This window comes from Cebus imitator, unplaced genomic scaffold (genome assembly GCF_001604975.1).
Source record: "Cebus imitator isolate Cc_AM_T3 unplaced genomic scaffold, Cebus_imitator-1.0 Scaffold270, whole genome shotgun sequence".
NCBI lineage: Eukaryota > Metazoa > Chordata > Mammalia > Primates > Cebidae > Cebus > Cebus imitator.
The window spans coordinates 754,051-781,377 of record NW_016107585.1 but is presented as its reverse complement, the minus strand read 5'-3'; the positions used below and the strand labels follow the sequence as shown (position 1 = coordinate 781,377).

General features: G+C 37.9%; 2 protein-coding genes across 3 annotated transcripts in view; both read left to right on the top strand.

The window, feature by feature from the left end:
* Positions 1–15,112, top strand: part of IQCJ (IQ motif containing J) — a 187,455-nt gene extending 172,343 nt beyond the window's left edge. The window contains 4 exon segments of the mRNA XM_037728582.1: positions 2,031–2,111; positions 12,285–12,420; positions 14,929–15,050; positions 15,052–15,112. Coding sequence (XP_037584510.1) covers positions 2,031–2,111; positions 12,285–12,420; positions 14,929–15,050; positions 15,052–15,112 — 400 coding nt within the window.
* Positions 15,113–22,036: 6,924 nt separating this feature from the next.
* LOC108284106 (schwannomin-interacting protein 1) overlaps positions 22,037–27,327 on the top strand; it is a 586,546-nt gene continuing 581,255 nt past the window's right edge. Inside the window, exon 1 of one of the 2 annotated variants that reach the window (XM_017500761.1) lies at positions 22,037–22,691. In XM_017500761.1, the coding sequence (XP_017356250.1) occupies positions 22,629–22,691 (63 nt within the window). In that variant the 5' untranslated portion in view covers positions 22,037–22,628. The remainder of the gene's footprint in view (positions 22,692–27,327) is intronic. The other variant, XM_017500762.2, reaches the window with a different exon arrangement.

The following is a 27,327-nucleotide window of genomic DNA, read 5'->3' as shown; positions in this document are numbered from 1 at the left end:
AGAACTCACTATCATGAGAAAGCATGGGGGAACTGCCCCCATGACTCAATTATGTCCACCTGATCTTGTCCTTGACGTGTGGGAATTATTACAATTCAAGGTGAGAGTTGAGTGGGGACACAGCCAGACCATATCACTTTCTATGCCCACCTACCCAGGATTAGGTCCTTCTGGATTTCTCCTTTAACAATATCTGTCATGCTTGCAAACACTTGTGTAACATTCATATTCTCCTGGATTGTGGGACCACAGGAACAGGGACCACCTCTGGTGTTTTTGCCATTTTATCCTCCATGCTTTGCATCATTCCTGGCACACAGAAGGCATTAAATAAATGGTTAGAATGAATGATTAATAATCAATTAATAACGGACCCTGAATACCAATGACACAGAGTAAATAAGAGTATTCCCTTGCTCCTCAACAACCAGGCTGAGCAACCCCAAGCAGTGCTGACACTACCTACTTGCCATGTAGGAATTTATGTGCTTTCCTGTGTTTTCCCTACTGCCTGGTCATTCCTTTTTAGAAAGAAGAAAATACATTTGTGATTCTAAGGGGTCTCTCCAGCACAATTTTTTTCTTAACTACCACCACAATCCTACTTCTCACAACCTGGACTATTTGAATAGCTTTCTAACTAGTTTTATTTCACTCTCCTTACTCACTCCCACCATCCTTAAGCACTCCATTTATCATATTTCCCTGCTCCAAATGCATGGAGCTCCTTGCTGCAATAGATTATGATCTACAGTGTGAAAAACTTTACAAAAGTTTTCATACTGTAGATCATAATCTATTGATGGTTTGTTAAATAAATTTGGTGGGTCATCACTGGCCTTTAAAAAAAAGTTTCAAATATAATTCAAAAATCAAAGTACATCACATGTAGTTGGGAAAGTAATGTTTCTTGAAATTTTTGTTATACACACACACACGCCCCTGCCTTTCTACATGCATGGATAATGAATTGGGATGTTAAATATATTACCTATGAAAACTTTAGTCAGTAGGATAATTTTTAGTAATCCTGATGTTACAATGTTCCAACCAGTGCCTTCTGGTGGAGAGAGCTGTGAGATATAAGTTTTAATGTGGTTCCTCCTATATAGTAAATTTAACATAATCTCTCCAAGCTTCAGATTTTTCAGCTCTACAGTGGGGAAAGTGATACGTAGTTGATGGAAGTGACCATAATAAATAAGATAATGAATATAAAATGTCTATGACAGTGTTTTGTACACATTATAGACCAGTAACTATTAGCTTTCTGTTTATCCAATCTTATTTCCTTTTGTTCTCCTGTTTTTTAATCCACTTCCACTAAATTTCTCTTTATTTTCTAAAAATATCCTTTGAATGTTTTCACCTCTGCTCTGTTTTATTGTCCTCCTCACATGTTGCCCTTCACTCTCAACTTACCTACTTCCTATCCATTCTTCAAAACTCATCCCAAGAGCTGCCTTGTCCATGAAGCCCTTCTTGATTGTTGTTGCACTAAGAGTCCTATAAACTCACCGAAAGCAGTGATCATTTCTGTATAGTTCTCTGCCTTTCTGCAGGTCAGAGACCATGCTTTGTTCCCGGTGGAAGCCCTGAAATGGCTTACAAATGAAAGGAGGAAAGGTCCAGTGGCAGTGGCACTACTGGGGATGCATAAGGTCTTCTCTACAACTTACTAGTTGGCCAGTGTCATGGGATTTATAACCCTCTCCATGTGTTTTTTTTCTCACCCTAAAATGGTCCAATGTTGTTCTTTTCTCTTAAAGGAAATGATTTTCATACTATAGCTATGAATGTTGACTTCACAGTAGCAAAAGGACAGCAGACATAAAAGGCAAAGCAACTTTTTTTCCATGATATTATGATCACTTATCATCCATCATTCATCAACAGGAACTTGAATAAATTAAAATGAACAAAATTGAATCTATATCTTATTTTACAAATGAGTATAAATTAGTAGTAGTATTGCTATAAATGTTAACTTTCTGGATTGAGATATATTGAGACATTATTTCTGTTTCTAGTCACCAGCTGGCCATGGATGCGGAGAATAATATTGAAAAATATCCCCTTAATTCACAGCCCTTGGAATCAAAGGTGAAAATGTAAGTTATTTCAAAATATAAATTAAGAAATTAGTACTACAGTCCTTGTTTTGTGAATTCCTGAATAAATCTGGAATTTCGGGTACAACAGTTATGCATCTTTATTTTACATTCGTGTGCTGTGCATTATTTCCTCCTCCTAAGCAGGAACAAAGCTACTTTGGGTGCATAGCGCCATCTACTGCGTAGTACAGGGAATTATTTGCTTGCCATTGCTTTGATCACTTCTTGGTTTTTCCATTTCTGGTCTAGTACGATTCTTTAACTTCCACTAGCATTTTCCTCTGCCTTTCATCTTAGTAACTTGGTTAGTTCTACCTTAGAACAATTTGGTTATTTCCACCTCAAACCATCTGTTTATTAAACACACAAACACACACACACACACACATACACACACACCCTTTTAAAAATCACCTTCTATTTCAGCTTTTCTTCAATTATTTTGGGAAAATGCTTCTTCTCTTCTTTTTGCTAACTTTCTATCATTTTCTTCTTCTTCTCTCTTAAGTTACCCAAATGTAAGCCTCCTCCCCCGTTATAAATGACTATTACCTTAAAATCGTGCTAACAACATCTCAATATTAACAAAATGAAACTAACAAGATCCGAAGTGAGAAAGGCTTTATTATAGAACAAAATATTAACCTTCTAAAACCATTTTTAAGTAGAGAAGGGGCCTATAATAGTTACCTTGGAAGCAATTTCAAAAATATTTATTACTGTTTTCCATGATCTTTTCCTGTTCTGATTTTCCTTCTCTCTCTCTCTCTCTCTCTCACACACACACACACACACACACACACACACTCAGTTTAACACTCCGAGAAGCATGAGAATTTAAACATGAGAATTTTAACATATCTGAGCTTGGCCAAAATCACTGAACATTTTTTAAGTGCAAAGAGGAATCTTTTAGAAAATAAATTACCCTAAAGAAGGGCGCCTTGAAGTGTACAACTTTGAACAACAACAAGTTGTTGTTCAACTTAGGAACAAAAACAGAAATGACACAAATATGTAATATCCTGCAGGATAAAAGCAAATACTAATACATACCCCTGTAAATCTCTGTTAACCTTTGCCATCAGTAAAAAGCTTGCCTCTGCATGAGCACATAAGGCTACCTCTCAAGATAAAGTCCAAACAAGACTTCTGAACCAGTTGGGTCCCCAGCTAGAAAGTTCTGTGTCACACTTACAAAATACATAATGAATCAGGCTATCAAATCATTTCGTGTAAGTAGTGTGTCAGCCTCACTACACAGGACATGAGTTTGCAAACATAGGTTGCTTTATCATAAGGAATTTTCTCACTAAGATAAGGTTCTATTAAATGAAAATGCGCTGGAAAGAAAAGTTGGCATATGAAAAAATAGAGTATTTAATGTGAATGCTGAAATTAAGTTAGAAAAACTCCCGGGTCTTTTTTAGTTCCCATCACCTTCAATCTGTAGAAGCTGAGGGGTAGGTGCCAGGAGGACTAGGCAAAGAAAAAATCTCTGTGCTTGAGATTCCAGCCAGCTCAGAGAGCCTGAGATTTTATGTTTATTGATTTGATGGAGGAGTCCCAGCTCAACGAGGTACAAACAGAATGTTTTTTTTTTTCTCATCTAATAACTCTGAATCCCATTTCTGCTCACTGGAGAGAAGGGAGGGAGAGAAAACCTAATCTTGCCCAAACATAGAACTTCAGTCCCATTGGAGAACTTAGTTCAGTAACTTCTGTCTAATCTGGTTATTCAAATCTTAACTCTCATGGCAGGTTGAAAATCTCCCCTCTGCATACACGAGACCTTTTCTACAGCTGTGTATTCTGCTCCCTTCCTTTCTTTCTCCTTTTTCTTATCTCCATTCTCCCCTCCATCCTTCTCCCTTCCTCCATCAGTGTCACCTCTCCCACCCGCATGTGCTAACACCAAGACTGCCTCAGGTTTCCCATGCATGAATAGATGGCGGACATTTTCACTCCCTGCAGTTGCTTCCTTAACAACTGTCCTATGTTTCGGGACTCTTAGGGAAGGGATCATCTGGTCTCCCCTAAGGCCCACCCCCAATGGTGTAGGCTGTACATCCTCACTGGGTTTGTGCCCCTTGCTCTGTGGGGCTTTGTTCCGTGATGTACCAAGCAGTGCCTTCCTCCAGCCAACCATGGCATCTTCAACAGGGACAATCTTGGGATACTCTCATTCCTGCTTTCCAAGAGATTTTTAGTCCTGCAGAGCTTTGGGTATAAAAGATGGGCCCTTGTCCCAGGTGCCATGGTCACCTTCCATCATCACAGGATTTCTTTTAGGGTCTTTTGGCTTCTTTTGGTGGGGACCAGCTGAGGAGTCTGTCTTCTCCCAGGGGTAGAGTGAAGTGAGGGTAACTCCACCATAAAATTCACTCTCCTGAAGGCTCTTCTTTCCTCTCCCTGATGAGGAGAAAGTAGTCAGTTCCCATACTGGGTTTCCGGATAGTCCACCGCCTGCAAGCTCTGAAGGGGATGGAGGTGCCATGGCAAGGCACTCTCTGAATGTAAAAGATAAGGAAAGATGAGACCTGTTCTCGGGTGTGGGCTGCCTTCACTGTGTACCTGTGGGACTCCCAGGATGGGGCTCAGAACATCAGGAAAGGGGCTCAGATGGTTCCTCATACTCAGGACATCATGAAAAGGAAAGAATTTATAAGAAAGTGTAAGCCTGCATGTGGCAGTGCAAAGTATCAGTGGCAGGAAGCAGGGGCCTGTCAGAAAGTGTGACTCAGTGAAAAAATGTGTGAGTGTCAGGGAGGGTGTGCATATTGAAGTTGAAGGGAGGGTCACATGGTTCATGAATGCAGCTGTTGAGAGGTAATTTTGAGTATTAGACCAGAGGATCAAAAGAGTGCATCAAAAGGACAAACACAATCAAGATTGCATGGCTATTAATGAAAAGGCATTTGGAGGAGGTAAAAGGCAAGTTCTCTGAAGATCAAACAAAGGCAAGCCTCTCAAGTCAGAAAATTTAGTGAAAGTAAAGGTAATAGTGAAAGCACCAAAAGGAAGGCTCTCTGAGCAACTCTATGGCTAAAGATGCATGTGTTCCTAAGAGCCTTAAGGCTGGAACAAGCTTTGGGGGATGAAGGTGCACAGCAAAGGAGTGCAGGTTTAGTGAGAAGACCTCACAGCACAGGAAGGGGTGGGCTTCTCAAACCCCAACAAGCGGCTGCCCTTCACCATGTAAGTCACTCTTTGCATGTTGTAGCAAGATCTAAAACAGATCTTCCCAATACTAACCTCATGTAAAAGGTGTTCATTAGCTATGTGCAATCCCCCAGTCCCTTCCTTACGTTTTAACAATGTATTTACTTTGTGATAGAACAACACAGAGATGTCTTGAATACAAATTGTGTTTTGAAAGTCAGCTCATTAAATATGTTCAATTCCTCTCCTGATTTTTATTATTATATTTGATTTTGTGATGAAACAACATTTAGGTTCTATAAAGGAGAGAGAAGGGCAAAGAGAGAGAAAGCATTTCCTAAAGAACTTTAAAGATGTTATTAAACCCTTATTAATTTGCATTTGAGAGTAATCCATATCTTCTTCAGTAAAAAATTTAATTAAAAGAAGACAGGAGAGAAGAGTGGTTGAGAGCACAGACTTTGGAATTTGAGTAACCTAGGTTCAAATCCTAGCTCTGCTTTTTACCCACTGTGTGACCTTGGGAACACCAGTGGCCTCTCTGGGCCTCAGTTGTACTCCTCTGTAAAATGAGAATGCTAATATGTCTTATTAAATTTTAGTAAGCTTTCAGTGAAAAAAATTCAAGAAAAGCATTCTGTCTAGTGTATTTTTTCCATGCAAACATACCTTTTTCAAACATATTTCTATGTTCACTTGAGCTAATAAAATATTACCAGGAGGGGCCCTTAGGGGCCAGGCACGGTGGCTCATGCCTATCTGCCAAGGCAGGCAGATCATGAGGTCAGGAGATTCAGACCATCCTGGCCAACATGGTGACACCCTGTCTCTACTAAAATAAAAAAACAAAAATAGCCTGGCATGGTGGTACGCACCTGTAATCCTAGCTACTTGGGAGGCTGAGGCAGGGGAATTGCTTGAACTCAAGAAGCAAAGGTTGCATTGAGCCGAGATCACACCACTGCACTCCAGCCTGGTGACAGATCAAGACTCCATTTCAAAAATAAAAATAAAAAAATTACCAGGAGGGATCCTTAGGAATCTATCATGTTATATTAAAGTATATGACTTGCACATGAGATTTCAAAATATTTGAAAGTGTTTGATATGTCCTTTTCTTAAGTAATTATAATCGTTTAGGAGCTCTATTTGTCAAGTTTGGGGCTAGGTAACTTATACACATTATACACTAGGTAACGCTTATTGCAAGGATTACAAAGCAAGTTATTCTTACTCCTATTTTATGGATAAGCAAGAGGGAGGCCAGCATGTTTAGCATTGCTCATGAGAGGTGAACTAGGCAAGAACCTCTATTACTATAAGCACACTTTAGCGTGAGATACAACTTCTTCTTTGAGGTATTTCTGGGATACAGTGTTAGAAGAATTATAATCACCTGCTTTTCATATATCCCAGAACTCTGCATTGGTCACTGCTCTCAAGGGTTTCACTTCTAGTGGGGGAAGAGGACTTGTTTGATAAGAGGCATTTGGATTGGCCTAATCTGATACTCTTCTTTCTGGGTGTTGAATAGCATTGCAGGACTACTGTTCTCTTTCTTAGACTCAGTAACCCTGGATGCATTATTTCTGAAGTGTCTTCTCAGTCCTCAGAAAGAAAAGAGTGTTGTAGATCTAGGACGCAAATTGCCCACATTCTCATGTGTGAGAGCACTGGCGTTCTTGACAGTCTGCACAGTCATGGGTATTTGAGAAGAGACCTGTGGAAAGAGGTCTCTTTAAGAGAGGTCTCTGTTAAGAGAGCATAGGCCCTGGTACATAAGAAGCATCAACTATCAGTGTGGCAGTGAAGTTGCAAGCTACAAACCGGGCAGATGCCGGAGTGGAGGGGAAGCAAGCTGGAGATAGAGGGCAGTTTCTGTGGAAAACCTGCCTGTTGCATGCAGTGGCCCCGTATTGACATTTGGACATGTTCGTATCAGGATACAGGGTTGGGATAGACAACAAATAATGAAAATATGATATATCTGTTAGGGTAGCTTTTAGCTAGCTGCACGTAGAAGAATCAGCAAGCAGACTCAAACAAGCCGGTGTTCTACTTCTCCACTCCAAACCCACTGTCTTCATCCTGCTTCTCTATTTCTGCCTTTTGCTGAACGGTGAAGAGTGAACAAATACAATGGGGACACAGGGATCGGCTCTGCGTGTTGGGAATGATGATCAGTTTCCATCTTGTGCCCTGAGACTGACCAGGACTCTTGGCTGTAGGTATCAGAAACTCAACTCAAACTAATTTATATATGTAAAAATATTATATTGAATCACATAACAGAAACACCCATGGGCTAATGTGCTTTAAGCATAGTGAAATCCAGGTGTTTTAGCGATGTCATCAGGTGTCTTTCTTTTTCTGTTAACTCTGCTCTCCCCATGATTCATTCTCATGTGGGCTCTCCTAACATCTCCACAAAGTGGCCACTGCCAGCTCCTGGCTTGCAGGTAGTTTCAGCTCTACTTGCCAAAACTTTAGATAAAAGAGAGGGCCTTTTTCTCAGTAGTCTCTCGGTAAAATTCCCAAGCAGTCTTTAATAGGCCTAGCTTGAACCATGTGCATGTCTCCCAACTGAACCAACCACTTCCCTCTGGCTGATCAGCCTGGGAGTGCGGGCCATGCTCTACAGTGATAGGTTATCTGTTTCATCCAAAGCTCATGGGTAGAGAGCAGTGGTTCTGCAAAACAAGCCAAAAGGATAAATTAATATTTGGCACCCCAAATCTATCCATGTGATAATCATGTTGCCTCCCTCACAGCTCACTTGTGGTAAGGATTGAATGGAAGAGCGAACACAAAAAAGAGCTCTATGTGTATTAGCTATTGTTTCCAAGAAACTCAGATTCAGTGTATACTCTCTGATGATATCCTCTTTTGCCCATCCCTAAATTCGGCCTACTTAAGTTATAACGTATTTTGAAATTTTTATAATCGTTTGGTAACATACAAGAAATAGTACTTTCTCATTTGAAAAATTAAGATTTCTGGCTGTTCTTGAAAAGTTGAAACATCTGCCAGTTATCAACTGCACCAAAGCAGGGTTGCCCTCACTGCTCAGCCTGTGCCCCTCTGCCCAGTCTCTCCCAACCTGACGCCAGGTGGCTTTTGAGATCCTCTTCCCATCTTTGTAGCCTCAGACTTATTGCTCTCCTCTGAGATCCTCCTGCCTTCTGCCTAGTGTCTTCACTTCTGTGCCTTCAACCAAAGATCTTCTTCCTCCCCATTAACCTAAATCCTATCCATGTGTCAGGCCTAATTGAAATACTAGGACTTCCTTAGGCTTTCTCTAAGTACCCTAGCTCTCTGAGAGCCCCTCCTCTCCTCTTCTAGAGAAACACATCCATTGGCAACCAGGACTGCACAGGCTGTGAGTCCCCCATGTGGCTGTGAGTGCATGAGAGAGCCACCTCCTCTGTAAAACAAAGAGGAATATATAGAAAAAGGGCGGAGGCAGGCAGATTGTGCCACCCCTGCTGTGGGAGAAGACAGATAGGAATTGACCTCGCCAAAAATTTATTGAAAATGTGTTTTTCATCTGTTTAGAGGTAAACCGTTATACTTTATTTATAATTCAAAATGCAGGAACACACGTGCTTTTTTTTACTTCAACAAGCCTTTAAAGAATTGTATGAATAGCATTGTTTAGTTTCAAAAATAAAAATGTCAAGGTAGTGTGTAATTTACTCTGTAGCCATAAAGGAGACTTGTAAGCAGGAATTATGGTAAATGTAGAAGAAGAAGGCTGAAACGTGATTCCTTATGATTGAAAGACGAGGGGCTTCTACATTTTATTTTAGTTCCCTCTTACTGTAAATAGCATCTGGAGATGGTATTAAGACAGCTTCATATTGGAACAATTTAATCTTTGAAGGCCATGTTGTAGCACTGGCCAAGAGGAGTAAATAACATGTGATGTAAACACTTTTCTATGATACAGAAAGTAACATAGCATAGCTCTATCATTTAAAAACAGTGTGACAATTTTGGGTAATAGCCTTGTGTGACATGATGGCCCTGTCGTTTTTTAACCCCAAATGCTAATTTAAAGACTTTTTAGCTTATCATCTAGTACTTAAAACTGTAATTATGAATGGCGAGTAGTCACGGGAAATATGTATATCATATTATAACATGTTTAAAAAATAAGATAGTGTAATATGCTTTTAACTAAGTAAAATTGTTTTCACATATGTGCATGACTATATAGTACAATTCCAAAATAAAGTAGCTCTTGTATTAAGAAAGTCAGTGAGTGTAGATGTTTTAAATGCATATTTTAAAAGTACTTAATATTGTCATCTTATAAATTAAAAAAGAAAAGGATATCCATTAACTAGGAAGAAATAATATTGTCTTCTTAATATATGACTTAAGGAAAACTGATATGCCACTTTCCAAATTTCATAAAACCAGGAGGGAGAAGAGGATGCTTACATGCAAATTCACTTTGGCAAACCTCTCATCCCAGTTTTGCCCCATGTTATTTATTTCTTTAAAGATGTCACACTGCCCTCTGGTGTTCACCAAGCTAAAATGTAATGTCTCAAATGGTCACTACATTTTGTTTTTTTATTTTCTGAATAATGAAGACTATTTAAAGGGTGAAAAAAAAGGACAGTGTAGAATACCTCAAAGTCCTATGAAGTTGTGAGTGTTCTAAGTTGTGGGTATTCTATGAGTGGTCAACGTTTTCTAATTTTTAAACTGCTTTTAAAATGTTATACATTTTGAGTTCTTGATGGGCAGGTTTAGAGACTTAAGGCACCTTTAAGCAGCAGAATTGTTAACTGGGCTCCTGGGATACCCCAAGCAACTCAGAGGATGTGGAAATCACTGGCAGCTTCCCTAAGTTCGCTCCTCGCTGATATAATGGGTCCTGAAGAAGCAACAAGACCACCAAACTCAGGCAGGCAATCTTACAGGACTCTTTCGGATTCTGCTTAAAATCTTTAAGCCAAAGAAAAACTGAGAAATAAAAATGCACTTTGAGCAAGATTTCATAATAAAACAGTGACCAAATATAATTTAAATTCAGGCCAGATTCTGTTTTAGTGGGGCTTGAAGTATATATAATCTGGAAAGTCCTTTCAAAACAACAACAACAAAAAACCTATAAAAATGTCATTTGTTTATAGTTCTATACAAATCATGAAGACCCCCTCATCAGGGTCTTGGAAGAGCCTCCTGGCCTCCAAGTAAGAACCCCTGAAATCTGAAATTTAAGTTTTCTAGCTTCAGGGAATTGGCCACTCACCCACATAGCAAGGGTGTGACCAGGTGTAGATAATTGAATCATGGGCCAATTTCCCCCAGCTGTTCTGTTGATAGTGCGTGAGTTCTCAGGAGATCTGGTGGCTTTCCCGTTTGCTCAGTACACATTCTCTTCTGCCGTCCTGTGAAGACGTGCCTTCTGCTATGATTGTAAGTGTCCTGAGTTTCTAGATTTTTCCTTGAGCATTATAATTACCAGAAATTTAATAAATTAGGGAAAACATACAGATTCAATTAATGTAGTAGCATTTTTATGTTGTTTATATTCTGTGACCATTGAGAACTGATTATCTTTGAACTCCACCCAAATGAAAATAAATCAGTTTGTTTATTCAGAAACAACTTTAATGACTTATGTTGTGTGTAGAAGAATTACAGAAGACCAGATGCTTGCAGGAGTTTAGAAGAGATAGTGACAGAATTAATACAACTATCTTAAACTATTTTAAAAGGCTGAACCCTAACAACTGGTCTGCTTGTACTGCCAACTCTTAGAAGAGGTTATATTGTGTTCACTGACCCCCTATGAAAACCTAGATGTTAATCTCAAAGACCAGAAGCCAGTCTGATATGAATTGACTCTGTGCTCCTACCCAAATCGCACCTTGAATTGTAATAATCCCCACATAGGACCAGGTGGAGATAATTGAATCATGGTCCAATTTCCCCCAGCTGTTCTGTTGGTAGTGAATGAGTTCTCAGGAGATCTGGTGGTTTTATAAGAGGCTTCCCCCTTTGCTTGGCGTTCATTCTCTCTCCTGCTGTCCTGAGAAGAGGTACGTTCTGCGATGATTGTAAGTTTCCTGAGGCCTCCCCAGCCATGCAGAACTATGAGTCAATTAAACCTTTTTTTTTTATAAATTACCCAGTCTCGGGTATTTCTTCATAGCAGCACGAAAATGAACTAATACACAGTCAAGGGGAATCACTTAGCTTATACTAAGAAGAGGTTTCTGTTATCCAAAGCAGAAGATGATTTTTTATACTAATCACAGAAAGTAGCTTCCTTAGGTGAAATCTGCAATAGCCGCCTAATCACATTACATGAATTATCTGAGTAGCACATAACAGTTGAATAATTTTTGTCCATTTCTTTATTTATAGTCTTTGGCCATTTCCTGTTTCCTTCCACAGCTTGTAAAACCCATGATGTGGTGCTCTTGCCTGCCTCATGCCCCACAGCAGGGCCACTGCATTTGGCCATGCAGACTGCGCTGCACTTCCCTGGTGCCCTTCACCTTGCAGTCATGCAAAGGAGAGCCCTTGAGCTGTGCAGGGCAGAGTCCCTGTTCAGAGCCTATGGCTGACCCTGGCACAGAATGTCCCCTTAAAAACGATATATTGAGTGAAGGTATAAGTTGTAGTCAGCCTATTTATTATTCTCATTTAAAATATAAGATGAAAAATGGAAAGAGTTTTGTGTCTCATAATTCAAAGTACATTTACTTGTGCAAACTAGTTTGTTTTGGCTGATGAATTTTATTTCTAAGTTGACTCTTTTAGGCCAACTTAGCACCATCAAGTCTGTGAAAGTCAAACCAATAAAGCAGGGAGTCTCAGTGGCTGAATTAAAGTCCAGGTCTCCTGATTTATTGCATCACATTCAGTATCTTCTACTTTGTCACCAAGCCAATTCCTTCAGACTCCTTGTGATTTTCTGAGTCTGTGGACTGTGATCCAGGAGTAACAGTGTGTGTGCTGTTTTTTGTTTTGTTCTGTTTTTAGCATTCAGCGAGCATGGCGAGAGTACCTGCAGCGGCAGGAGCCCCTGGAGAAGAGGAGCCCGTCCCCACCCTCCATCTCCTCAGGCAAGCTGAGCAGCTCTGTCAGCATGAACACCTTCTCCGACAGCAGCACACCCGTGAGTGTTGTTTCTTTTTCTATGGCCTGACTTGACATTCAGCTGAAAGCCTGGACTTTGGTTCTAAGAGAGAAATCTTGGGATGTGAGCAGGTGATTTGTGATGGTGAGGATCTAGGTTGCTTATTTGCTACACAGGAACCATGGTGAAAGTTGTGTTATCTCAAAGTGAAGACAAAATTCATAAGCACAAAGTGAACTTTATCAAGTCTGGAGAAAATAGATTGCATTTGTGTGTTCATGTTTCCCTACTGAGGTGTTTTTCTTTATAATAGCATATTTCTTTTAGTATGTGCTGTGTGTTTCTTTTATCATGTGGTGGTTCTTATGATAGAAGATAAATTTGGTTATAAGGAGTAGAAAGAGAACTTTTACAGGAAGAATTGAAAGTGGTCACATACTCAGGGGTTGCAACTCAAATGCCTCCAGGGGCCAGATAAGTAACCTTCCTGGCAGAGGTGGCTGAGCTGTGCCCCTGGCTACGTGGAGAACATAGATCTCACTGGACGGGCAGTGCACTTGGCTGTTGAGAATGTGTCACCATGTGGGGATAGAGGCGGGCATGGCCAAATGTGATTTTCTTTCTTCAGGAGATGTCAGAAATCTGCATTTTTAAAGTGTTAGCAGCCAGTACAAAAATTTAAAAGGTAGAGGGACTATGCCTACAGACAATTGAGCCCTGGGCCTCCAGTTTAAGAAATCTGAGATAGAGAGATAAGGAATAAGGGAATCTGCTGAAAGTCTTTATTTTAAAATACAAACAAACAAACAAACAAAACATAAAAAGTGGGAGGAAATCAGTGATTAGAAGTTTATGAACCAGAGTTGTGTGGATTTAAGCATTGTGAGCATTTGTAACCAGTCACTGAAATGCTGAAAAGTTAGAAAGAGAAATGAAGTAATTACACAAGTATATTGTTTTCAAAAATGTTTCCTTTATTACTTTTCATCATTATTATTCTGTGGTAAAAACATTTCCCAACGCTCGAAACAATGTATTCTTTTTGGGATCAGGTAAAAGTGACTGCTGTTTGAAACGTTTTCAGATGGTTGCTTGCATATTCTTTAATAAATGCTTTTTCCTAGATACAGATCTAAAGAGAGAGAATAAGTTGAGTTTATAGCAATGCAAATTAAAGTGGCCAAAGATCTATTTTTAATTGACAGCAGATATTGAACATTTAATGGATCTTCCACTTTCTAAAACAATTACTTGGGGGAATGGCTTGTGCTAACTGGCCTCACTGTCACTAGAGGGCACTCGTGAACCACACTGGAAAAAGCCAGGGCTTCGCAGTTGTGTGTAACTCACAATAAAGTGAGAATTGAGTATTTAGGATGTCTTTGCTGTGAATGCCAATAGAAAGTGCAAATTAGATGACTTGAGGATTTTATCTGAATGATGGAAACTCAATATTAGAAATCACTTTGTGAGTTACATAGTTGGATTTATTTTTTTTGTACCTTCTCACAGCCCCAGTTCAAGACAATTCTCATTTGCTGCTAGTGCAAGAGTTTTAGTGTTGCTTTAGGGTGCTTAGCCTTTTGGTTTTATTGGAATCCTACAAGAATATATGTTTGCTTTATATTTGTACTGCTGTACCGCTTCAATTCTAGCATAAGTGTTTTGTGCATAAATGCGTGTTCTTCCCTGTTCATGAGTCATCAAGTTCATTTATATCTCTCTGCAGCTTCACTAACAGTTCTACTTTATTTAATTTAGCTTAGCTTCCCGGTCCCTTGTTGGTTTTTAGTAGAAGAGAGTTCCTCCCTCAAATGTTCCTAGCAATTTGATCTCCCATAAGGTGTATCAGACTGAATTGGGGGTGCATCCTGTAGCCCCACCATACCATCATCCTTTAGCTCTTGGGACAAGGATGACTATATTCAGTGAATGGCAGTCTGGCTTACCCATGATTGCCTATAAAAAGTGAGAATCAATGCCTGTAATCCCAGGACTTTGGGAGGCCAAGGTGGGGAGATCGCTTGAGGTTAGGAGTTCAAGACCAGCCTGGCGAACATAGCAAAACCCTATCTCTAGTAAAAATACAAAAATTAGCTGGATGAGGTGGCATGCACCTGTAATCCTAGCTACTTGGGAGGCTGAGGCAGGAGAATCGCTTGAGCCCAGGAGGCAGAGGTTGCAGTGAGCTGAGATCATGCCACTGCACTCCAGCCTGGGTGACAGAGTAAAAATCCATCTCCAAAAAAAAAAAAAAAAAAAGTGAGATTCTAAACAGATTTTAAAAAAGAATTACTGGAATTAGCTGTCAGAAAGCAAGTAGGTCTTGTCCAGAATTCTAATAGAAGTTATTGATTATAATAATGACTTAAATAGATGGTGACAGTGATGTGAAATAAAATATGAAAGTATAAGGTGTTGGGATGTTTTCAAGTCTCTAGTTTGTTACTTAGGTAAAATATCCAAGTTATAATTTAAAAGAAAATTTTCTGTTGAGTTGTTTGGAGTTTAGTGAGCGAAGTTTGTTTTGTCTCCCATGATCATCAGTTTGCCAGGTCACCTTTTGGGAAGATTCATTCTTACATCTCTTGAGGGTTGCAGTCACCTGGGGACAAGCTGCCTGGTGGAAAGAAGGTGATTCTGCTCTACTTTGACCAGCCTGCCAGACCGGTTTATATACACTCTCAGGGAGCCCCAGATAGAAAGACTTGGTTTTCTCACCCTCCAGTGAATGGACCTCATGTATGGAGGGAATAGGATGACCCCTGGCCCACACTGACTAAGTCTGTCGTCAAGAAATGAGCTTCCTCTAATAACCATGAGTCCATTTGGAACGTCTGTGTTAAAAGCCTTCAGTCCAAGTCAAATGCTGTCAGTGAGTTGTGTCCCTGTAGAGTTCTTTGGGCCCTTCCTCTTGCTTGATCTTTTCCAGGTTGTTAAACCTCAGCCCTCTTTCTCTGGGTGTACCCTATTGCTGTTGCTGCCTAGAAAATGTTTCTATCTTCTGAGATCTGATCAACTGCCTGTCTTGTCTCAAGTCCCTGCCTGCCTTCTACTAACCTCTAGCACAACTTCAGTGGAGGCCAACATGCCATTACCTAACTTCTGGACATTGCCAGCTGCTCCCCAGCCCCATGCCTATTATATCTGCAATTACTGCCTATCTCAGCTCTCTACCCCATGCATGTACTACATAGGAAATCAGCTCTCTGATCTGGTTGAGTTCTTGTGTGGAGCTGAGAATGATGCTTCTGCATGATTCTGCTCTGATTGTTTTGGCTAAGCATAATGGTTAATATAGTTCTTAGAACACTTCTGCCTTAAAATATATAACAACAGAAATGTTTAAGTATGAGTGCTCAAATTCATTATCTTAATAAGAGCTGAGCACTTGTTATGTACCAGGACTTTGCTATTATGTTGTTTAATCCTTTCAATGATCATATAAAGAAAGGCACTATTATTAACTTTATTTTACAGATGATGAAAATAAGACTTAAAGAAATAACTATCTTTTCTTGGGCCACCCATTGGGGTGGAGCTCCATGTTTTATTCTCCCACTATATCACTTGAAAAGAAGGCTGCATTTAGATATGGTCAAGCTGTTGGGGTAGCAGTCAGTTCATGCATTTCTAAGACTATTTTATAATTTGGTAGTTATAAACAGTGAATGAAACAATATTTTTTAAACCCTCATTTGATTTTATAAATTGCTTCATTCAATGCTCTTTGATTAAAACCTCAAAACTCAGCTGTTCAATGCCAAATTAAAGAGCAACAGGAGGGAATATAATATTAAGTTATGTTAGCAATTTGCATATGAAGTGCCCTTACACCACGGTGTATCATGTGGTAACAGAAAAATTGGTTTTAGAAATAGGAATTTTGAATAGCAACTGTTATGAGGGAATGCAGCTTGTGGATATCAAGATGATTTTTAAAAAGAGTAATCTTTTCTCCTTAAAAATATTAGTTATTGCACAAAGGACAACAGTAGGAAATGTCCTCTGTACTTTTTATTAATCAATTTTATATTATAAAATAATGCTTTTCGTGTCCAGCTCCCAGAGATCTGTAACTTGTCTAATAGGATTATCACAGAAACTATAGTATGATATTTTCTAAACCCCAAGATTGATAACCTTTTCAGAAATCATTAGCATGCCCTTACACATAAGTCCAGAAAAATCTTTGGGATTATTTACAGACATTCTCAATCACTTTTGGCTTGAATTGTTTCCACCCGCATGGGCCTTTCTTGTGGTCATGCCCATTTTCTCCCATTCGTTCCCATATTATTATGATCTGGCCTATAGCGGGAAGTGTGGCTCATGAAATGAGGCGCTGCCTGGGTAAGAGGATGTGACTTAAAATAGCAGCTCTGCCACTGTTTGTGTCCAAGATATATTGTTAGAGAGGACAGTCTTCATCTGCAGCTTGGAAATAATACCCACTTCAGGGTATTATTGTGGATTGGGATTACTGTGAGGATTAAACAGCACTACGTATGTAAAATATAGCACAAAACCTGGGACTCTGAAGACTCTCAATAAGTGTTAGTTGATTTTGAATCTGCTCTTGAAAACATTCTGAATTTACTCAAAATGCTGTGGAAAACTTGTGGAGAGCAGAGATGAAAATTTTAACTTGACACTAATTGAGGGACACTGTGATTCCCCAAGTGAATCCATGAGAATCAACTCATGTCCCAGAAAGAATATGAATACATATATTGGAACTATACATTACAAAGGTAATAAATTACACATTTATTTTAGTGTTGCTCTTACTAAAGATTAATTTTTCCAGTTCTGAAGATGAACTGGATCCTTTTGCATCTAAACAAGTAGACCTCCTCTGAGAAACCACCCCCGCACTCAGAGTAAAAGCAAGCATAGATCGTTCTCCTTCCTTCCAAGGACCCTGATGAATAAGAAACAGGAGGATTCGTAGCACACTGGGGAAAGCAGAATTAAGTGCCATTCCTGCAGCTGCCCAACTTTTACCAGCAGACCTTGCTTCACCTTCGTCATGGTCAAGAGGAATTAGAGTACTGAGCAGGGTCAAAACCAGTGAGTTGGGCCAGCCGAAGACCGTTACCTTAGGTGTGGAGGGAAGGCTGTGGAACGCTCAAGTTAACAGCACTGCTGTTATTCAACTTTCAGCAAGAGTGTCTGGATATTCAGCAACAGCCAGCCAGGTGACCCACCGAACCTTTCCGAATATACTTCTAAAAGTCAGTCTTAACCTTGCTGTTGAACACAGCATATTCATCAACATTCAAATCGCTTCATTACCCTCAAGCTTTATTACCCTTTTCAGATTTACAACCTCCAGGCTTTAAATACATCAGGTGAACTCTGGTGACTAATTAGGGAGAAAGTCTTGTTAGAAAGTGCACTTGTTTGGGGGGAAACTCCGCCCTAAAAGAGGATTTCTGGGACCCCTTCTAATACAACATTGAGAGATTTAAAACTATAGAGAACACAAGTTTTGTGCTGCTTAATAATTAATAACCTAGCTTTTCCAGGTCAGGGACAGGTTACAGTATTAAGCCCAGCTGTTGTAAATTTACGTCACAGGAATTCTAATGTTTTAGTACCGAAACACTACCTTTCACCCTTCCTTTCAGATCCCCAAATAGCACAAATTCTTTGTCTATTTGTTCCAAATTTTGGTTCTGAGAATATATTAACCATATATAAAAAGAGAAGACTTCTTGATATTTACATAGAAGTAGATACATTTCTCTTTTTTTTTAAACCAGAGCCTGAGAGAGTATTTCATTTTCCAAAGTTTTAGAAATTTTATAAACATATATGACAGTATGCATAAATATATTTTACATAAAATATTATTTGTATAACACAAACATCCTCTCCCTTTATGTCTCTAAATATTGGCTGCTAATATAGATTCCTTTTCCCAAATTATCATTTTAACTTCATGGTTTGAGGATAATTTTTCTTGATAGGCTTAAAAATAAACATGTTGTTTTGGTTTTGAGATTTAAAATTTTTTTTAAAGTACTAATATTAAACATCATGTGAGTTCAAAATGATATGCAAAATTGACAATTGATCACTGATTCATTCATCCATAGTAACATAATAAATCTTCCTCACAGTCTGCACACTTAATGACCTATGAGTATAGATGCAAAAACCTAGACATTAAATAATGTCTTTGATAAAGATAGTTGAGAACTTGTTTTCTTTATAGTTTACCTTAAGTCCACTCTTTGCATTTGTCCTCACATAAATTCTGTCCTTATTTTGCAGCTTAGGTGAGATAAATTGTTGGATCTCTAATTTAGACACAGGGTGTACCCTACATAATAAATCCAGTTTTATTATTACATTCCAAAGCACAGAAAGACAAATATTGCATGTTCTCACTTATTTATGGAATCTAAGAATCAAAACAATTGAACTAATGGGCAGAGAGAATAGAACAAAGGTTGCTGGAGTCTGGGAAAGGTAGTGGGAGCCTGCAGGGGGCAAGTGGGGATGGTTAATGCAACGGGTACAAAAAGAGAAAGAATAAGACTTACTATTTGATAGCACAACAGGGTGACTATAGTCAGTAATAAGTTAATTGTACATTTTAAAATAACTATAAGAGTGTAATTGAATTGTTTGTAACACAGGATAAATGCTTGGATGGATGCCCCATCTTCCATGATTACTTAATGGATAATAATGTGATTGGTTTACACTGCATACCTATATCAAAACATCTCTTGTATCTCATAAATATATGCACCTGCTATATCTGCAAAAAATAAAAATTAGCAAACCAACATTCCACCATTGAATGAGTATAAAAAATGCTTTAGGGTCCAAGGAGAAATCAGATGTGGTGAAACTGGATTTTGATATATCATTGTATTCTATTTCTTCTGGAAAGCTCATTAGCCTAAGGGTCTTTTGTAAATAGGACAACTTAGGGGGTGGGCTATGATTACTCACATCCCTGGATTAGGTTTATATTCATTCACTCATTCAGCAAATATCTGAATGTCTACTGTGTGCCAGGCCTTTGCAAAGCACTGGGGATACAATGACCACCAAGAGAAACACAAGCTCTGCCTTTGCAGAATCTACAAATTCCTCAGTCATGATTGACAATTCTTGTAACAGTTGTTGATAACAGGAAATAATAACTATTAATTGATTAATTGTATAGAAGGTTTAGGTGCTATTATTAACAAAAATCTTACTGCTGAAACATCCAGAGTAGAATTTCTTGGAATGTGGCACCTGAAATATTACTTTTATAGGACATTGGTAAATGTTAATTAGAAGAGGGGCAAAATAAGTCAATTTGTTTACGAATTCTCCGAGCCTTTTCAAGTTTATACACATTTTGATTCTGTAGGAAGGCTGTGTCGCCATTTTCTGTGCTACTTTGAGCATGAAACCTGAAGGGAATCATATCTTTTGGACTTAATGGATCCATGGAACACACTTTGGTAAACATTATTGTTAAAAATCCCAAGAGCTCAAATTTTCCTCTAAGTGGCTCAAAAATGCAATTAATGAGTTGAATAATACATTTCGTAAAATTTCCAATGAAAGTTTTACACACATGTTCTTTTTATAGGCCTCTATCTATAGACCGGTATTATGAAAATGCAAATTTTATTAAGTTAGTTCACAGATAAAACTTGTTGCATTAACTGGCTCATAGGGTTTATGTAAAAAAAGAATCGAGTCAACAAAACAATAGTACTAGAAGATGGAGTTTTAGAAAGTCAATAAATAACTCCTTTTCCCTTCTTGATCTAGAAACTTACTTTGAGAAATAAGAGATTTAGGCAGAGGGAGATCAAAATCTCAGTTTTATTTCCTGTCAAAGCTGAATTTGAGGGTGCAACTCTGACTCTGGCAACATTTGACCTCTTGCTATTGAACTTTGGATTGAGAGAAACTTACCAGTCCCACCTACAGGGCAAGCCAGAGTGAATCCTGTGCAGGGACCTGGTTCCCACACAGAAATGAAGGGAAGGTGATCCTGAGCTGTAAATGCCCAGTCCCTTTGCCTAATCTTCCAATCAATGTAACTCCTTCCACCTTTGTAGAGAAGAGAAAGCAATAGAATTCAGCAGCTGGGAGTCTTTAGGAAAATGCTTTCTAATAGGAGCCTGAGAAAATGAGAAGAAGGGGGCTCAACACTGGATAATTCAGGTAGCAAAAATTGGGCTTTTTTTTTTTAAATCATTTTAAGTATCATAAATACTTTTTGTTCGGTTTATTTTTATATGACTTTATACATTGTAATATGTTAATCATTGTAGTGTTTTCCAAATAATAATTACTTTTGGAACATTTTTTTAAAAATGCAGATTCCAGAACCACAACAGACCTGTCATATCAGAGTATCTGAGAAGCAGCTTGGGACTTTTAATTTTTAAAAATACCACAGATAATCTTCATTATTGTTAAAGTATAGAAAATACTAAGCTGTAGAAATTGAACAAAGCTACCTATTTAGGAAACGTAACTGGACCAGAACATTTAGGTGATTAATTTTTTTTCTCAGTTTTCATTTGGATATTTTAGCATTGCTTAGATATGCCATGAGAAGCTGGTGAGGCAATTTTTTTCCTGACGAGATGCCAGAACAATCACCATTGCTCTAACAGAATTTGTTCAGTGGCACTGGTTATGTGGAAAATTGTTTTCTCCTCAGATTTATGATTCTTTCTCCAAAATATGACAGAGTACTATGCTCTTCAAGGAAAACTGCTTTTGTTTGATCTATTTGACCTTAAGAGAGGGAATACACTTAATAAGCACTGATTAGATTAGTTTCAAGTTATTCTTCTTTCAGGCTATAAGAATTAGTCAGCATGAAAGAGGATTAGATAATTTAACTATTAACCAGCAGAAATGGCAATTACGACTGAAAATCAAAAATTATGTCATGCTACTAAATAGACAAAAGAAATATGTTGTAAAGAATGATCATGGGCATTGCTCATTAAACATTTTTTAAACATTTTAAAAATTACCAGTTAGGTGTATAGATGTGTCAAAATATAGCTAATTTTCTATTGTTACTTTATTCAGAGCTGAAAAACATCTAAAAATAGCATGTTAAAGTTTTTCTTTAACACTTGAAAATATGCTCAAATCGTTTCAGAGATACTAAAATGTTTTTATAAAACTTTTTAATAAACTGTTAGAAGTTGAACAAAGCTGCCTTAATTTTTATTTTGCAATCTTTATGGATAGAATTAAAAAATAATTTTTGAACATGCTAAATATTCTGAGAAGTGTTTTAGAAGTAGATTCTATATCCTTAGAAACCTCTAGTTCCCACAGCAGCTTCTCCAGGACAAAACGTTTCTTCACTATATTCACCATGAGTTAATTGCAGTTATTCATTTTGTAAAGCATCACCAGAAGCTGATGTTAGCTTAAAAGGAGACTTTATCTCACATGTGAGCAGCAAATTGGTTTTTCTCTTTGTGGCACTGTATTGTTAGGGTTAAGTATTTTGGTAGAAGACCATGCTATTTAATGCAAGTAGATTTTCAAGAAAATCACAATGCTAAATACTTCACTAGAAGGACTTTATCTACATACAGCAGCAACTGTGACCTGCTTTAGAGATGACATCATTGGGTGTCATGTGGCTCTTTATACGTTTCAGCCTCAGAAAGGGATAATCTGTGAAAGCCACAAAGCCTGATTTCTGCTGTGATAATCTTCAGCAGACCGAGGCTGGGGCTAGAATGAAGCAGACCTGTTTACGTGGTATGTGCAGTGCCTTGTGGAATTCGTAACTCTATTTCATTGTATTATTTTTAATCAAAAAGTAGATCAGATGATAGCACGAAGTGAATCGGCTGCTTTGGACTCATGGGAGCTTGTTTTCTGCATTAACATCAAGAACTTTTCTGGAATCCTCTGTTCTCTGCGTAACCCTGTCTTCTCTGTGTGTTTTATCGATTTGGAGAACACTGGCAAAAATCAGCAAACTTCATCTCCCAAAGAGCTCTCACTCTTTTTTGCCAATACTTGAAGATTTCTGCTCCAAAATCTACTTTGAGCTGCTTGAGCATGGTGGTTGATAACTGAAGGGCAAAACCATCTTCTACTTAGTGTGTGCTATAGAAGTTCTTCAGATAACTTTACTAGCTAAGCTAACCCAGGTGACCCTTTACGGATTTGTTTCAAAGTCAATTTGAATAAACAACTCTTCCCTCTCAAATGGGCAAGAGTAACTCTTCAGCACCATGGAGAGGTCTGGGCAGCGTGTTACAACGTGGGACTGTGACCAGGGCAAGCACTCTGACAGTGTAAGTTTTCCAAATGTCTGCCATCTATTTTAAGTTTATCATATTTTTACATATGAAGACAGAAAACTTCAAAGTTGAACTGAGTTATTTTAAATTTAAGCTATAAAAGCTGATGGCCTTCATTACATTTTTAAATTCAGGATTAATCATTTAAAATATATCAGAGTATTCATTTGAAAAAAAATACTTTCCAGTGAATAGTTAGTATGTGGATGTTTGGTGCTTTGAATTTTGAGTGTCTAAGTTTGGGTGTTATTTTTTTAGTCCACGAAAACTAATTGCATTGCAGTAGGCAAAACAATAGCCTTGGAAATAGCATTTTAATATATACATATAAATAGTTCTAAATGTACAATCTGTTGTTCTTTGTATGCACAGTACTCTTTGGAAAGTAGTTCCTGGTTTGTCCAATTTTGTAAGATCAATGTTAAACTTTTCCACTGTAAATTATACTTTCAGTTACCAAAAGAATAAATGTCTAAGTATTCTAATATCAGTACATGGGAGATATTTGATGACTTACAAAATTTCAAATTTATTGGTATGAAATGTATACAGTGGGAGCCTATTATAAGTAGAAATAACAGATAACTTCATAAAATTATATATGGGCCATTGAAGTAGTACTTTTAGCATAATTGAAAATATTTAGTTTCAAAATGTTCAATTTAAATGCTCAAACCAGGAATGAAAAATATTTCTTTAAAAACATCTTTTAACTCCATCCTTAATACTATCAAAGGTGTGGTTCTATGATATTACCAATTCATGACACAACCAATGAGTAAATAATACTTTGAATTACTACCAAGAATTACCCCAACAGATATTTTGATTATTCAAATTTCTTTCTAAGAGAACATATTTTCATTGAAAAATAGCTTTAACAAATCATGATTCTTTTCTCAGGCCAGTTAAATGTGGTTTGGAAAATTTATTTATACTGAATCATTTATTTTAAAGCCTAATAAAGATATATTTGTATATTATATTTATTTCCCTCAGTAGTTTCCCTCATATTTAAAAACCAGAAGTAAATGCAATTTACTCAGCTCAACCTTTAATTCAAATATAACGGCTTCTTTCTGTTATGGGTAATTTCTAAGTGAATTACTCTTGCTTCTTAACTCCTTAGTAATTTGGCATTTCATTTTAGGATAAAATGGTACTTGCATTTTGACAGTGTATGAAGTGCATAATTTTAGAGGAGGTAACGATTTTATATAAAAGAGACCTTGGTATACATTGTCAACTTTGCTTAATAGATCCACTGATAATTTCCTTAACTGATGTCAATATTTAAAAGGCCTCAGTTTTTGAAAAGAATGAAAGGCAGATTTATCATTTTAGTTTTTTTAGTTTCATTTCCCAAAATTTTAGAATTCTTCTTTGGTTTAATAGGTAAGTAGTACTTTTCACACACCATTGCATGCACCTCTGTGATTTCAAACTTAAATTGTTCCCTTATGGTAAACTGTATCCATTTGCAGCTGCTGGTGAACTTTGGACAAATCTTTCTGGTTTATTAAATTGTAACACCCTAATCCAGAAGAATCCAAGACTCATGTCATAAAATGCATCTGCTTGCTCTGAAATGGGGTCAGGAGATGTACCTATTTCAGAAATTTATTTGATCTTTGTCTCTGTCTCTCTAAAGGATGTGATTCATTTATGATATTGTCAGAAGTGTAACATTTTATATTTGTTGCTTTTTTTGCAGACATTTTAGTGATATATTTATAACTACAGCTATCCAGCACACACATTTTTCTGTAGTTGCGATATGGTTGTCTATTTATTTAACCAGAAATTGTTGCTGTATGACAAACGACAAACACATGTTTGCTTCTGTTTTGATACCGTTTCAATCATTATTGAAACAGTTACCTGAACAGTAGAAAAGTGTTCAGAGCTAAGTTATTAGATATTCACATTTCTTTTCATTTCTTTCTTTCTTTCTTTCTTTTTTAAAATAACATTCTGGTGGTAGCAGATGTATGTGAACAATCTTAAATTTAGTTGAGTGACATTTTGCATTTCTTGCCAGTGTAAAAATATGCTCCCAGATCTCTTTACTGTGGTCCACCCACCCTTGCAAGGGATGTATAACCTTTGGCTACAAAGAATTTAGGGGCATATTTATTTATGAAAGCCACCCTAGTTAGGATGCTTTGCAGGGTGGCTGAATATAGAAGCAGGTAATTGGCAGGTGTGGTTTTTACTGCTAATTTTAACCCCTTTTGGCACTAAGAAAGATTGGTTGATCTTGGAAATAGTTCTTACACCCAAGGTATTCAGACTCATCTCTGTTGCATCAGTTTTCATTACATCTTCCTGCAGAAGCAACTCCTCTAGCTATAGTCCCAGCAGGACCAGTTCCGGTAGGGAAGAGCCTAAAACTGGAATGTGTTGCAAGAAGGTCCTAAATGGTAGCTTCTTAGAGGGACATAGGGATCCTTGGGGTTATTTCAGTGAGGAGGATGCTGATTGATTCCAGATGGGTTCTAGGCGTGTTTTAGTGTGTTTAGTATGTTTCTAACACTATAAGTAGGGTTCAGTGGAAATTAGGGGCTGGAAAGAGGTACTCCAGCATCCCAGAGAATCACTATAAAACTTTCTATCAAGTGATTTCTATCCTCAGTTACTACATTTTACTGTTAGTTGTTCCTTTCCTGTCCCAATTTTATTTGCAAAGTACATTTCTACTTTATATTACATTATGGGCCTAACTAGATATGACATGACCGATTTCAGATTTACATTAAATATTACTAGAAATGATGAAGTCATCTTACCTTATTCAGAGAACTGAAAAGAGCTTAGGGACTTTTCATGGAAGATACACACAGGGCTGAAAGTCCAAGAATATTATCCAAATAGAAATGTCTGGATATGATGCCTTTCTCACTTTGACTAATCTTTCAAATTCCAGTCCCTTTAAATGGATTTTATTCTCTTCCATAAGTAAACTTAAATTGGTGCATGTAAAGAACAAGTACACATCCAGGAAGCCAGTCCTGGGGATGAATTCAGGCCACTTCCATCTTGCCTAATTTGTCCCGTGCTTCTGACTCTCATCTTGGATTTTTGACACCATCTTATCTACACTTTGGGAGTTGACACACTACATCATACAGTGCCTGACTCCATTAGTAAGACCCATCTTGATGCAATACACATTTTCAACATTCTGGATTAGCCTCAGTGGCATGCTTCTGTAGAATGCTGTTTTAGTGTTTGATCTCTGACTCCTGTGCACCAGAGTGGCAAGAAAAACAACCCCATCTCTCCACCTTGGGTTTCATTTTGTGTGCGCTGAAACTGATGGAACGGTACTGTGTTGAATACAATGTTGGTATAGAAAGCATGTCCATTGACTACCCATGATATAGTAAATATCTATTTTTAATAGCAAAGACAGACTCAGCCTAATGATGTGACAGTAGATATGAAAGATTATAAAGCTTCAGTGCCTTTGAGAAATTCATACAAATTTGCTTATGTTTAATTTTTGTTGAGATTTCTGGAAATAAAAAGGCAGGCATTGTATCTGAACTATAGTATGGGTTTGAAGATTTTTTTCTGATATCTTTGTGGAGAAGATAAAGACCTGTGAATGAAATAATAATTTGGAGCTAGAAACCAGTTTACTGACTCCTGGGCAAGGGAATTTCTATTGGAATATGTGACTAGTAAGGGACCCCAACACTGAGCAATCAGTGGAAGATTTACGGAGAAATATTTTAAAAATAAGTACAGGCTGGGCACAGTGGCTCATGGCTGTAATTCCAGCACTTTGGGAGGCTGAGGTGGGCAGATCACCTGAGTTCAGGAGTTTGAGACCAGCCTGGCCAAAGTGATACAATCCTGTCTCTACTAAAAATACAAAAATTAGTCAGGCATGGTGGCAGGTGCCTATAATCCCAGCTACAGGCTGAGGCAGGAGAATCGCTTGAACCCAGGAGGTGGAGGTTGCAGTGAGCCACTGCACTCCAGCCTGGGCAACAGAGTGAGACTCTGTCTCAAAAAAAAAAAAAAAAAAAAAAAAGAGAGAGAAGGTGTTCTTCAATGGTATAGGAATAAAGCATTGAGCTTCTGATCACCAAAAATATGAGTACACATACTGGATGACCCACATAAAAGATGTTATAGAAGGGGACTCCCTAATGTGTACGTGCATGTGTAGTAGAAGGGCTATGTGATCTCTAAGGTTTTTTCCAACTTAGACATGGATAAGAGTCATCAGTGCAGTATCATCTCATTAAAAAGAGAAAACAATTTCTTAATTCAACAAATATATATTAGGTACATACTCCTGTGATTACAAGAACTGAGATGATTAATCCTCCCTGAACTCCTTGAGAAACCACCCACTTGAAAAGGAGTCAAGGGAAAACTGGGAAATAAAACCCCAGGTGGGTTTTATTTTAAATGTCAGGAGTTGGAAAAAACCCAAGAGGAAGCGTAAGATGCATCACTTGGATCTATTTGAAAAGGGAAAACTAGGTTAAAGGAGAAAAAAGCAGAACTGGAGTTATAATTTATCTTTTCATTATCTCTAGCATAGAGATACTACAATGCATAAAAAAGAAATAAAAAATTTAGAATTTATTGATCCCTCATCAGTTGTATGATT